Source organism: Cololabis saira, chromosome 3 (genome assembly GCF_033807715.1).
Source record: "Cololabis saira isolate AMF1-May2022 chromosome 3, fColSai1.1, whole genome shotgun sequence".
NCBI classification, from domain to species: Eukaryota; Metazoa; Chordata; class Actinopteri; order Beloniformes; family Belonidae; genus Cololabis; species Cololabis saira.
In genome coordinates this window covers 6,494,338-6,508,754 of record NC_084589.1, presented here as the reverse complement: position 1 = coordinate 6,508,754, position 14,417 = coordinate 6,494,338, and the positions used below count along the sequence as shown (strand labels likewise).

At 46.6% G+C, this 14,417-nt stretch overlaps 1 protein-coding gene across 2 annotated transcripts in view; it reads left to right on the top strand.

Moving 5' to 3' along the window:
• LOC133424937 (dual specificity tyrosine-phosphorylation-regulated kinase 1B-like) overlaps positions 1 to 13,522 on the top strand; it is an 84,356-nt gene extending 70,834 nt beyond the window's left edge. For both annotated transcript variants that reach the window (XM_061715544.1, XM_061715536.1), the window contains exons 10-13: positions 2,159 to 2,279; positions 6,242 to 6,424; positions 7,822 to 7,925; positions 12,104 to 13,522. In XM_061715544.1, the coding sequence (XP_061571528.1) occupies positions 2,159 to 2,279; positions 6,242 to 6,424; positions 7,822 to 7,925; positions 12,104 to 12,622 (927 nt within the window). In that variant the 3' untranslated portion in view covers positions 12,623 to 13,522. The remainder of the gene's footprint in view (positions 1 to 2,158; positions 2,280 to 6,241; positions 6,425 to 7,821; positions 7,926 to 12,103) is intronic.
• Positions 13,523 to 14,417: the final 895 nt, after the last annotated feature.

Here is a 14,417-nt window from a genome sequence, read left to right as displayed (position 1 = left end):
TTGTCTCCAGACAGATGGACGGCTGTGTGGTGATGGATTCTGAGAGCTGGCTGGATAATCACATCCCAGACGTAGCAGTGGCCGTATCAGGGTGCTCTTTTCTCCGGGCAGACAGAACAGCAGCGTCTGCTTTGCTCTGTACGTTCACAGTGCCTGGTGTACAGCCATGAAGGTCATTGGTTGGCAAACCTGAAGGACCAGTCAAGGTGTTGGGTTGCAAAATCTGTGCAGACCAACTGGCAAGAGTTTTTCTGGACATTTTCAAGCCGCCCCTGCTGCTTGCTGTAGTCCCTGTCAGCCTAGATCATCTATCATTGTGCCTGGGCCTAAAACATCAGCTGCCTCTTACTCTTAATCCAGTGATGACGAAGAGCTTTGAGAAGATAGTCATAAGGCACATGAAAGACACCGTCCCAGCTGGTCTAGATCATTATCAGTTCACCCACTTATGACACTCGTACCTACTCAGCCCGACTCAACTTGCCTCGCCCTCGTTTCTTTTCAACATCCAGATCAGATGTAGGAGGTTGGAGTGAAGCTGTTGTGATGTATTTGATTGTGTGATCTAAAGGAAGAAGACAACAACACTAAAGATGTAGAACCTGGAGGAGATGATAGATGTGCTGCTGGATCTGTGGCTTGTGTTTGATATCAAGTTAAAAAATGAGAGTGAGAGAAGATTCAAGCGGCAACGCTTTTTTTTGTTTGTTTGTCTCTGCTGCTGAAAAGTCAGCTGGAGCCGTGAGCAGCTATGAAGTGACAGAGCTCCTGGTAGATCTGGTCATTCCTTATCGCCCGTCTAGATCCCTTTTTAATTCTCTCCTCAGCACCAGGTTTATGAATGTGGCAGGGTGGAGGAGCTGCAGCCACTCAGGCTGACGGGACACAGGTGTGTCCCATCAGCCTCTCCACCCTGCCAGCCTTGATAAGGAGGACTGGGAGACAGCTGGGCAGCTGGGTCGGACTGAGAAGCTGCTGCAGAGAAGCAGAAACTGCTGGTCTTGGTGCTTGTGTATGTGTGGTGGTGTCGTGTGTGACAATAAAAGGGTTCTGCACAAAGCTCTGTGTCCTCTCTGTCCTGTCGGTCGGGCCCCGTAGCACTCGCCGTGCTACATTGGCGCCCAACGTGGGGCCCGACAGGATGGAGGAGGGGGGCACGGAGCGGGCCCTGGAAGCGCTGGCCCATGCCCTGGCGGACCTAGCAGCCGTGCTTCAGGGCCAGGGTGAGCAGCAGCTCACCCTGGGTTCATCCCTGCCGTGTGGAGCTTCTCCCCGAGCCGCTCCTTGGTTGGTTTGGTCCCATGTTTGTGGCATTGACTACGTTTACATGCAGTCAAAATTCCGGTTATTGCTAATATTCTGGTTACTGAAACATTCAGAATATTCTGTTTACATGGTAATTAATCATTCGGGATATCTGGATCAAACCAGCGATGCACGGAGAACATCATGACGCAATTCCCGTCATTTCTGCTTCTTCTTCCTGTATCCAAATTCAAAACAAATGCTGCTTCACGCAACTTTTCTCTCACCTTCTTGTAAATCTTCTATCCCGGTACTTTCTACCGTCTACAAATGCAGAAATGTTCATATCCTTCATTACATTTATGAAGTGATTAGTCTCCTCCTGGTCTTGTGTTTCTCCGTGTTTATAAGAACTTCCTGGACTCAAAAGACCAGGATTCCTTGTGAACAGAGCATGTGCAGAAAACAAATTCCTGTTCCGTTTGATGGAGATATTCCGTTTGGCGTTTACATGACCCAATATTCAGGTTTAAAAGGAGTAACAGGGGTCATATTGGGGTTTTTAAAAACCGGAATATGAGCAAATTCGGGTTATTCAAAGGGGTTATTGGTGTTTACATGGCCGTGCAAATTCTGGTTATTGCCAATATTGGGGTTTTAAAAGGGTTATTGATGCATGGAAACACAGTCATTGGTGCGCTGGAACCCCCGTCTTCAGTGTTCCTCTTGAGGGGCAGAGGTCATCACGGTAAATGTTCCTGTCCATCACCCTCTTATGTAGAGAAGTTGTTCTACCACCTGTTTACAGTGGCTGTGGATTTTTTGGGTCATAGTAAACGTTTTTCTAGCAACGCTTTCTGATGTCCAGACTGCTGCTGACCTGACTCTCCATATGTGTGTGTTTGTTCTGCAGGAGTACAAGCCTCCGGCCACTCGACGCCTTCACGAGATCCTGGGTGTGGAGACGGGAGGCCCCGGGGGCCGGAGGGCAGGAGAGCCAGGACACGCCCCCTGTGACTACCTGAAGTTCAAAGGTATGAATCACTCTGCAGCCCCCCTCCCACCACAAACACCCGGGATCTTGAGTTTTTCTTGGTGGAGGAGAGTTTTTCTTGGTTGGGGAGAATTTTTCTTGGTTGGGGAGAGTTTTTCTTGATTGGGGAGAGTTTTTCTTGGTTGGGGAGAGTTTTTCTTGGTTGGGGAGAGTTTTTCTTGGTTGAGGAGAGTTTTTCTTGGTTGGGGAGAGTTTTTCTTGGTTGAGGAGAGTTTTTCTTGGTTGGGGACTGTTTTTCTTGGTTGGGGAGAGTTTTTCTTGGTTGGGGACTGTTTTTCTTGGTTGGGGAGAGTTTTTCTTGGTTGAGGAGAGTTTTTCTTGGTTGGGGACTGTTTTTCTTGGTTGGGGAGAGTTTTTCTTGGTTGGGGACTGTTTTTCTTGGTTGGGGACTGTTTTTCTTGGTTGGGGAGAGTTTTTCTTGGTTGGGGAGAGTTTTTCTTGGTTGGGGACTGTTTTTCTTGGTTGGGGAGAGTTTTTCTTGGTTGAGGAGAGTTTTTCTTGGTTGGGGACTGTTTTTCTTGGTTGAGGAGAGTTTTTCTTGGTTGGGGACTGTTTTTCTTGGTTGAGGAGAGTTTTTCTTGGTTGAGGAGAGTTTTTCTTGGTTGGGGAGAGTTTTTCTTGGTTGGGGAGAGTTTTTCTCGGTTGAGGAGAGTTTTTCTTGGTTGGGGAGAGTTTTTCTTGGTTGGGGAGAGTTTTTCTTGGTTGGGGAGAGTTTTTCTTGGTTGGGGAGAGTTTTTCTTGGTAGAGGAGAGTTTTTCTTGGTAGAGGAGAGTTTTTCTTGGTTGGTGAGAGTTTTTCTTGGTTGGGGAGAGTTTTTCTTGGTTGGTGAGAGTTTTTCTTGGTTGGTGAGAGTTTTTCTTGGTTGGGGAGAGTTTTTCTTGGTTGGGGAGAGTTTTTCTTGGTTGGGGAGAGTTTTTCTTGGTTCAGGAGAGTTTTTCTTGGTTGAGGAGAGTTTTTCTTGGTTGGTGAGAGTTTTTCTTGGTTGGGGAGAGTTTTTCTTGGTTGGGGAGAGTTTTTCTTGGTTCAGGAGAGTTTTTCTTGGTTGGTGAGAGTTTTTCTTGGTTGGGGAGAGTTTTTCTTGGTTGGGGAGAGTTTTTCTTGGTTGGGGAGAGTTTTTCTTGGTTGGTGAGAGTTTTTCTTGGTTGGGGAGAGTTTTTCTTGGTTGGGGAGAGTTTTTCTTGGTAGAGGAGAGTTTTTCTTGGTTGGGGAGAGAGTTTTTCTTGGTTGGGGAGAGTTTTTCTTGGTTGGGGAGAGTTTTTCTTGGTTGAGGAGAGTTTTTCTTGGTTGAGGAGAGTTTTTCTTGGTTGGGGAGAGTTTTTCTTGGTTGAGGAGAGTTTTTCTTGGTTGAGGAGAGTTTTTCTTGGTTGAGGAGAGTTTTTCTTGGTTGAGGAGAGTTTTTCTTGGTTGGGGACTGTTTTTCTTGGTTGGGGAGAGTTTTTCTTGGTTGGGAAAATTTTTTATTGGTTGAGGAGAGTTTTTCTTGGTAGAGGAGAGTTTTTCTTGGTTGGGGAGAGAGTTTTTCTTGGTTGGGGAGAGAGTTTTTCTTGGTTGGGGAGAGTTTTTCTTGGTTGGGGAGAGTTTTTCTTGGTTGAGGAGAGTTTTTCTTGGTTGGGGAGAGTTTTTCTTGGTTGAGGAGAGTTTTTCTTGGTTGGGGAGAATTTTTCTTGGTAGAGGAGAGTTTTTCTTGGTTGGGGAGAGAGTTTTTCTTGGTTGGGGAGAGTTTTTCTTGGTTTGGGAGAGTTTTTCTTGGTTGGGGACTGTTTTTCTTGGTTGGGGAGAGTTTTTCTTGGTTGAGGAGAGTTTTTCTTGGTTGGGGACTGTTTTTCTTGGTTGGGGAGAGTTTTTCTTGGTTGAGGAGAGTTTTTCTTGGTTGGGGAGAGTTTTTCTTGGTTGGGGAGAGTTTTTCTTGGTTGAGGAGAGTTTTTCTTGGTTGGGGAGAGTTTTTCTTGGTTGAGGAGAGTTTTTCTTGGTTGGGGAGAGTTTTTCTTGGTAGAGGAGAGTTTTTCTTGGTTGGGGAGAGAGTTTTTCTTGGTTGGGGAGAGTTTTTCTTGGTTGGGGAGAGAGTTTTTCTTGGTTGGGGAGAGTTTTTCTTGGTTGGGGAGAGAGTTTGTCTTGGTTGGGGAGAGTTTTTCTTGGTTGGGGAGAGAGTTTTTCTTGGTTGGGGAGAGTTTTTCTTGGTTGGGGAGAGTTTTTCTTGGTTGAGGAGAGTTTTTCTTGGTTGGGGAGAGTTTTTCTTGGTTGGGGAGAGAGTTTTTCTTGGTTGGGGAGAGAGTTTTTCTTGGTTGGGGAGAGTTTTTCTTGGTTGGGGAGAGTTTTTCTTGGTTGAGGAGAGTTTTTCTTGGTTGGGGACTGTTTTTCTTGGTTGGGGAGAGTTTTTCTTGGTTGAGGAGAGTTTTTCTTGGTTGGGGAGAGTTTTTCTTGGTTGGGGAGAGTTTTTCTTGGTTGGGGAGAGTTTTTCTTGGTTGGGAAGAGTTTTTCTTGGTTGGGGAGAGTTTTTCTTGGTTGAGGAGAGTTTTTCTTGGTTGGGGAGAGTTTTTCTTGGTTGGGGAGAGTTTTTCTTGGTTGGGGAGAGTTTTTCTTGGTTGAGGAGAGTTTTTCTTGGTTGGGGAGAGTTTTTCTTGGTTGGGGACTGTTTGTCCTGGTTGGGGAGAGTTTTTCTTGGTTGAGGAGAGTTTTTCTTGGTTGGGGAGAGTTTTTCTTGGTTGGGGAGAGTTTTTCTTGGTTGGGGACTGTTTGTCCTGGTTGGGGACTGTTTGTTCTGGTTGAGGAGAGTTTTTCTTGGTTGAGGAGAGTTTTTCTTGGTTGGGGAGAGTTTTTCTTGGTTGGGGAGAGTTTTTCTTGGTTGGGGAGAGTTTTTCTTGGTTGAGGAGAGTTTTTCTTGGTTGGGGAGAGTTTTTCTTGGTTGAGGAGAGTTTTTCTTGGTTGAGGAGAGTTTTTCTTGGTTGGGGAGAGTTTTTCTTGGTTGGGGAGAGTTTTTCTTGGTTGGGGACTGTTTGTCCTGGTTGGGGACTGTTTGTTCTGGTTGAGGAGAGTTTTTCTTGGTTGAGGAGAGTTTTTCTTGGTTGGGGAGAGTTTTTCTTGGTTGGGGAGAGTTTTTCTTGGTTGGGGAGAGTTTTTCTTGGTTGAGGAGAGTTTTTCTTGGTTGGGGAGAGTTTTTCTTGGTTGAGGAGAGTTTTTCTTGGTTGGGGAGAGTTTTTCTTGGTTGAGGAGAGTTTTTCTTGGTTGGGGAGAGTTTTTCTTGGTTGGGGAGAGTTTTTCTTGGTTGAGGAGAGTTTTTCTTGGTTGGGGAGAGTTTTTCTTGGTTGGGGAGAGTTTTTCTTGGTTGAGGATAGTTTTTCTTGGTTGGGGAGAGTTTTTCTTGGTTGGGGAGAGTTTTTCTTGGTTGGGGAGAGTTTTTCTTGGTTGGGGACTGTTTGTCCTGGTTGGGGACTGTTTGTTCTGGTTGAGGAGAGTTTTTCTTGGTTGAGGAGAGTTTTTCTTGGTTGGGGAGAGTTTTTCTTGGTTGGGGAGAGTTTTTCTTGGTTGGGGAGAGTTTTTCTTGGTTGAGGAGAGTTTTTCTTGGTTGGGGAGAGTTTTTCTTGGTAGAGGAGAGTTTTTCTTGGTTGGGGAGAGTTTTTCTTGGTTGAGGAGAGTTTTTCTTGGTTGGGGAGAGTTTTTCTTGGTTGGGGAGAGTTTTTCTTGGTTGAGGAGAGTTTTTCTTGGTTGAGGAGAGTTTTTCTTGGTTGGGGAGAGTTTTTCTTGGTTGGGGACTGTTTTTCTTGGTTGGGGAGAGTTTTTCGTGGTTGGGGAGAGTTTGTCTTGCCGTCTCCTCCCACCAACCCTGGGTGTCCAGGCTGAGCCTGGACGCCCCCTAGTGGCTGCAGAGTCTGCAGGGTCTGTGTGGACAGAACCATGTCCCGGTCCCAGTGCTCCAGAACCTCACCAGTCCTCTCTCCCCCACAGACCTGATCCTGCGCATGCTGGACTACGACCCCAAAAGCCGAATCACGCCATTCTACGCCCTGCAGCACAATTTCTTCAAGAAGACGACAGATGAAGGAACCAACACCAGTTCATCCACATCCACCTCTCCTGCCATGGACCACTCCCACTCCACCTCCACCACCAGCTCTGTCTCCAGCTCTGGTGAGGACCGCACCGTCACCCTGAGGCCTCAGAGAGGCAGCAGCTCCATCACACACACTACCTTTACATGCAGTCAACATTCAGGTTAAGGTCAATATTCCACTTACTGAAACATTGGGAATAATCTGTTTCCATGCGTGAGCAAACAGGGTTATCTACGGTGGCCAAGAGCCGCCGTTGCTGAAAATAAAAGAACGCTGTAAACAGAAACAAACGCTGCTGCAAATAAAATAAACACTTTGCAAATAAAATAAACGCTGCAAACAGAAACAAACGCCGCCGCAAATAAAATAAACACTTTGCAAATAAAATAAACGCTGCAAACAGAAACAAACGCCGCCGCAAATAAAATAAAAAAACGACGCAAATAAAAAAGCCACAACAGAAGTGAATTACCGGGGACTATTTTTGCTGATGCACCGGTGTTGCACATTAGAAATTACACGTAGCGACGTTGAACACTAACCTTTTCACTTATTTTCTCGTTCGTTGTTCTTCTTATTCCTCGCTCTTCTTATTTCTTCCTTTTCACTTACATCCTCTTCGTCTTCTTCTTCTCCTCTCACGTAAAAAACACCGGTGCATCAGCAAAAATAGTCCCCGGTAATTCACTTCCGTTGTGGCTTTTTTATTTGCGTCGTTTCTTTTTATTTGCAATGGCGGGTCTCGGCCACCGTAGTTATCCCTGTTTACATGGTAATTAATCATTTGGGATATCTGGATCAAACCAGCGACGCACGGAGAACATCATGACGCAATTCCCGTCATTTCTGCTTCTCCTTCCTGTATCCAAATCCAAAACAATAACAGTAACAGCAGCACGGAGGATAATCGGACCCACGGGTAGCGTTTTGTTTCTTGGTCCTGTAGTTCTCCTTTTTCAGCGTCTTCCAGCGGAGCTGGATCTGGTCTGGCGTTCCTACAAATGCTGCTTCACGCAACTTTCACTCACCTTCTTGTAAATCTTCTATCCCGGTACTTTGTACCGTCTACAAATGCAGAAATGTTCATATCCTTCATTACATTTATGAAGTGATTAGTCTCCTCCTGGTCTTGTGTTTCTCCGTGTTTATAAGAACTTCCTGGACTCAAAAGACCAGGATTCCTTGTGGAAAGAACATGAGCAGAAAACAAATTCATATTCCGTTTGGCGTTTACATGACCCAATATTCGGGTTTTCAAATGAGTAACAGGGGTCATATTCTGGTTTTTAAAAACCAGAATATGAGCAAATTCCAGTTATTCAAAGGGGTTATTGGTGTTTACGTTGCCGTGCGAATTCGGGTTATTGCTAATATTCCGGTTAGAAAAGGCTTATTGATGCATGGAAACGTAGTCACAGACATCATGAGGAAAGTGTTGTGTCATGGCGTTAACCTGAGCTTCCTTCCTTCCAGGTGGCTCCAGTGGTTCTTCCAACGACAACCGTAACTACCGTTACAGTAACCGCTACTACAACTCTGCTGTTACCCTGTCAGACTACGAGATGACCAGTCCTCAGGTAAACACCTCAGCCGTCTGATGCACAAGCCCAAATCTAAACACCAGAACAAGCTGCTGGTGTAGACAAACCTAACCAAATCATCTGATCGGGGTCTGAATATAGGGGTATACAACCTCACGCACCATGACACCTTTATTCATGGGACTGAGATCATGAAGGCAATACTAATAGAGGAAATGAACATGACATCACAGATGCGACTTCACGGCAGGTTACACCAACTGAGTGTCAGAAAGACTGAGTGTCAGAAAGACTGAGTGGCAGAAAGACTGAGTGACAGAAAGACTGAGTGACAGAAAGACTGAGTGACAGAAAGACTGAGTGACAGAAAGACTGAGTGACAGAAAGACTGAGTGGCAGAAAGACTGAGTGGCAGCGTAAACTTTCAGTTTGAGCAACTGGAAAACATCTAAAATGGGAAAGAGCTGTTGTGCGATCGACTGTACTCATAGATTTAGCAAGAAATCGGAGTTATCGTTTTACAGACTGCTGAAAAATAAGCTTAAGAGAGACAAATGGATCGCTGCAATTAGCAGAAACAACTGGATTCCAGGCACCGAAACGTGGATTTGTGGTTCCCATTTTGTATCAGGTAATGTTGGATTTTTGGGTAGCTAACGTTAAACGGTCCAATCATAAAGTTCGTGTCCTCATCACTTTAATTTCTACACCAAATCCTGCCTTGAAGGAGGACCAAGCGTCAAGACTTTTGTAAGCCTTCAAGCTTTGCTTCGTGTATTTCCCCGGCGTAGAAATTAAGTACATATAAATATCAGGAAACTGGATTCGTGGCCAAATATTAATGTTCATGGACCACTGGTTCTTGGTAACTGTACCAAATATTAATGTCCATGGACCACTGGTTCTTGGTAACTGTACCAAATATTAATGTTCATGGACCACTGGTTCTTGGTAACTGTACCAAATATTAATGTCCATGGACCACTGGTTCTTGGTAACTGTACCAAATATTAATGTCCATGGACCACTGGTTCTTGGTAACTGTACCAAATATTAATGTCCATGGACCACTGGTTCTTGGTAACAACACACCTTCACACTGAGTATAATACGCAGTGTCAAGGTGCAAAAAACACCTCGGCACACAAAGCAACAAACATCATCACAAGACTTGCATGTGGGTGTGTGGGGGGGATTGGGGGGGGGGGGGGGGGGGGGGATTCCGGCACAGAACATCCAAGTGATCGGCGCGGCTTTGTGGCGCTCGAAACCCGGAGATTGTGTTGGGGGTCTGATAAGAGGGGGGGCCGGGAAGGCGTTGAGAATGAGGGAGGTGTGGTTATCAGCAAGTGTGTGTAGCGGTAAGTCTGTGAAACTTCGCTCGGAGCTGCTCCTCAGCCAATGTCCTTGATGTTATCAGACGGCTCGGTACAGTTCTGAAACAGGTCCACAGTTGTCCTGGGAGAGGGGAGGGTTAGTGGGGGCAGAGTCCCTTGTTTTCATTCCACCAGGGAGATTGTGACCAAAGCGGTCGGCCAAACCGCTCTGTCAAGGCCAGATTATAGAATCAACAATTATATTGCAAAGAACAGACAGACTCAGTAATTTTCTGTCTGCCTTTAGTCTCTGGTTCATCAATGGCGACTCCAAACAGACAAATTTGTGATCAATTCCTGCCAAGCCGAGAACCAGCAGAACAAGCTCAGAGCCACGGGCAAGCACGGGGGAGGAGGGATGCTGGTCTGGACCTGGACACCTAGCAGTCCCATGACTGGACCAGGGGGTCCTCCGTAGACCAGAGGCTTTTAGAGTAATGAAAACTAAGATCAGATGATTTCTAGGGCTGGGGATCCATTCAAATGTCAAGAATCGATTGGATTCCGATTCTTAAGATTCTGAATTGATTATCAGGATTTGATTTGATCGGATTTGATTCCGATATTGATTTGGGTTAGTGTTAATACAAATTTTTCAGCTGTTGCATGAATTATATGACTGTAGTTCTGCAACATATTAATACTAGTATTATATAGAGATTCAACAGCAAGTATTGGCAGCTAATGATGCTGTAAGGACCAATCAGCTCCCAGAATGCTGATAGAACTGCTTTCTGAAACATCGTGGGGCAGAATTACCAAACAGATCCAGGCAGCAAACAGAGACGGATGAAATCGGTTTTATTTTTTCCATTTTCAGTCTATTTCGGTTTTTAATTTTTGAGAATTTGGTTTTTAGCATTTTATGCAAATGTAACCCCAAGACAGTATATAAAGTAATGAAATATAGATAATTTATGCAATTATAACTGAAAACTTTAATGTTTTCATACCTTTAATCATATTTAAAGGCAAAAACATGGCACTAGTTATTCTTGTGCCCAACATCCTTTTTTGGGCATAAACAAAAAAATATCAAAGACATCTGTATCTCTGTTGCACCATATTGATAAAATCATCAATAATTACCAGGGGCCCCATTTATAAAGCTTGCTTGGGCACAAAACAGGGCTTGAAAGATGAGCAAGCCACCGTCTACGCAAAGGTTGGGATTTAAAAAAAAAAAACTAACCGAAAAATGTGCGTATCTCTACGCCAACCCTGACCCTCCCGTAGGAACTTACTTAAGATATGGGGAACTGGCGACGCAGGCGGTGAGGTGGTGAAATGAAGCCAGATTCATGTAATGCTTTTAATGTCATCGCATATCAGACTTATAATATAATAGCGCTGATCGTGTCCCTCTGTGTTTGAAGCTCAGCGTCAGTCAGGACTCTGGTGCTGCTGGTACTGGTGCTGGTACTGGTGCTGGTACTGGTACTGGTGCTGGTACTGGTGCTGGTACTGGTACTGGTACTGGTGCTGGTACTGGTGCTGGTGCTGCTGCTGCTGCTGCAGCCGCAGTGCAGGACACGTCGAGCCGGTGTCGTGCCAAAACGTGATTGCCTGCCAGAATCTGATTTTTCCCCTTAAAATGGGTCTTTTCACCTGCCAAAAATTGATTGAAGGCCAAAGACAGTTAATGAAAAGTTGTTTCTGCCTAAATATGACTTGGTCTCATTCTTGAGCTTCATAATCTGAAAATCTGACGTTTTAGTGCTATCGCTCAACGGGCTGCTGTGCACGTTCCCGCGGCCAGAAATCAGAAGAAATCAGATTCTGGCAGGCAATCACTTTTTGGCACGACACCGGGCCACTCTACGGAGCCCCTTAAGGGACTCAGATTTTTTATATATATATATATATATATATATATAATGAGTTTTACGCTCGTGTGAAACTTTTACGCTTGCGTGAAACCTTTACGCTCGCGCGTAAGCCTAAATTATGGTTCCGCGTTAAAACGACGCAGAGCCTATGGCGTAGGGTACGCGGCGACGCGTACCTACGCCGTAGGCTCTGCGTCGGTGTAACGCGGAACCATAAATCAGCCATAAAGGTTTCACGCGCACACGTAAAACTCATTATATATATAAAAAAAATCTGTGTCCCTTTTAGGGGCTCCGTATCTCTTGGCCTCCACCTTCAGATCGCACCACTTCTTCTTTTTTCTGCACCATCTGTCCGTGGCACTCACGACGTTTAGCGCAGCAACGGCGTGCTGCCACTCACTCGCTTTATTTTATACTATTTATATACTATTTATACTTTTATTGTGACCACCAAATAATGTGGTTTTTCTGCCTCCACCTCATCCACAACATCTCCATCTCAGTCTCTGTGAAATTTAGTGGCACGGTGGCTCGACACGTCTCATTCATCCTGATGCCCAAACAGACTGCAGGAAGCCGCTGCGCATGATCGATCAGCAGGCTCATTTATATGCAAATACAGTCATGAACTAGTTTGCATTCACCATTTATGGTATGAAGTGGGCATGTGGAGGGCGGGATATGAGGAGAATTCACCTTCCAGCTGGACTGTGATTTATAAAGCGAACATTGCGTGCAAGTGTGCGTGCACACGATTTTTTTTTGCGCCGCTTTTTTCGGCTTTTGGGTTTACGTGCACTTTTAGTATGAATCCTACACACTCTTTTATAAATGAGGCCCCTGATACTGATGAGTTCATATTTGAATGAGGACCAGGTCCACATAAACCCGCTGAGCAGAACTAAAGTCCAGTCCTGTTTTGTTCATCTTTAAGGTGTTTAGTTTGTGCAGATGTTTCTGTGTGTTGTGTGCTAACACCCTGTCCCCCTCCCTGTCCCCCCCCCAGGCTCCCTCCCAGCAGCAGATGAGGATGTGGCCCGGCAGTGATGGGGGAGGCGGGGGTCAGGACCCAGCGTACACCCAGTTGCTGCTCCACAAGCCAGCTGCCACCCAGCAACACCAGCGCCACTTTTTAGACCCGCCCCACCACCCCCACCCCACCTACTCCCACCACGGGAACAGCGGGCGTGGCCTGCGGCAGGCCGGACAGCCGGGCCTGGGCGTGGGCGGGGGCCCGCAGGGCTCCCCGCCGCAGCTGGGCGACAGCATGGATGTGGGCGTGTCGCTGGGGCTGCACCACCTGGGGGCCGTGTCTTCCATGGAGGCCTCCCAGTTCGGCTCGGCGTCGCTGCCCCTCGCGCTGCCAATGGGACTGTCCGCCTTCCGGACTCGGACGGCCCCCGCCGTGGCCCCGGGGCCCCAGGCCCCGCCCCCCGAGGACTACTACCCCGCCTCCAACAACAATAACCCCGCCGGGGGGGGCCGGGGGAGGCCGGACTCAGACGAGGGGCCCGCCAACTCTTGATAAAACCTGAACCACGCCCTAAAGCCATACGATTTTAACTACAACTACACACAGCCAGAGGCCAGAGACACACGGGGGCTCGTCCTCGGGGGGGGGACCAGGGGGACGAGGGGACGAGGAGGACCAGGAGGCAGCAGGGACATCGCTTATTTTAGTTTGTTGTCGCGACTGAACGGAATGATTGACGAGTTTGTTTTTATTGATATTGTTGATTAATCTTATTTGGTTTTCTGGGGTTTGAGTAGCTGTGTGTTCTGTTTTCTTGTTCTGGAAGAAGAGGACGACGAGGACGAACACGTCCACACCGCCGAGCCGCCTGTAGCGCGTTCACGTGTGCGTGAGCAGCGGTGTAGCTCTGGGAGTGTGTGTGGGTGTGTGTGTGTCAGGACAGAACCCTCACGTGAGCCAGGACTGACAGACGGGTGGAGGTGACGGGCCCCCGCCCTCCTCCGCCCACCGCTCCTCCTTCCTCCTCCTGCTCTCCTCTCCTCCTCCTCCCCCCGGCGTGTCTCTCCTCCAGACAGCTCCGCCTCTCTGTGCTGCTAATCACCATGACAACTGGTCCGGATTGCTGCTAAAGATCCAACACAGATCAATAAAGAAATAAAAACAAATAGAAACAGAAATTAAAAAAAAACTTTTTAACCCTTGTGCTTAAGAGAAAAAGGATAAATAAGAACCACTGCATCTCAATGTATTTATTACTATTTAACAAGAAAAACAAACTGAAAGTAACAATTGTTTTTTTTTGTTTGTTTGTTTTTTGTTTTTTTTTTGCTCTTCTTTGTTTGGTTGCCTTCTTTCTGCAGGTGAGCTCTGATTGGCTATTGTAACAGTGCGGGTAACTGGTGACATGGTAATGCCACTGGTTACAGGGGCAGGGTGGAGGGACGGGGTGGGGCAAAATAAAGTTGGATATATAATAAGAATAAAGAGTATACTTTTGCACACCAAAGTGAAGCCAACACCAGATCTCTGCCTTTCTTCTACCGCTGATGCCCCTGGAACCTTTCATACCTCCAGGAACCTTTACACATGCTGCTGGAGCTCTGAATACGGGCCGAGTTTCACCCCGGACATGTGGGCACAGCCACATTCTACACTTTAAATGTGGGTGGGGCTATGGTTTAAATGTGGGTGGGGCTATGGTTTAAATGTGGGCGGGGCTATGGTTACATGGTTTAAATGTGGGTGGGGCTATGGTTACACCATTTAAATGTGGGTGGGGCTATGGTTTAAATGTGGGTGGGGCTATGGTTACACCATTTAAATGTGGGTGGGGCTATGGTTTAAATGTGGGTGGGGCTATGGTTACACCATTTAAATGTGGGCGGGGCTATGGTTACACCATTTAAATGTGGGTGGGACTATGGTTACACCATTTAAATGTGGGTGGGGCTATGGTTTAAATGTGGGCGGGGCTATGGTTACACCATTTAAATGTGGGTGGGGCTATGGTTTAAATGTGGGCGGGGCTATGGTCACATGTTTAAATGTGGGCGGGGCTATGGTTACATCATTTAAATGTGGGTGGGGCTATGGTTTAAATGTGGGTGGGGCTATGGTCACATGTTTAAATGTGGGTGGGGCTATGGTTACACCATTTAAATGTGGGCGGGGCTATGGTCACATGTTTAAATGTGGGTGGGGCTATGGTCACATGTTTAAATGTGGGTGGGGCTATGGTTACACCATTTAAATGTGGGCGGGGCTATGGTCACATGTTTAAATGTGGGCGGGGCTATGGTTACATCATTTAAATGTGGGTGGGGCTATGGTTTAAATGTGGGTGGGG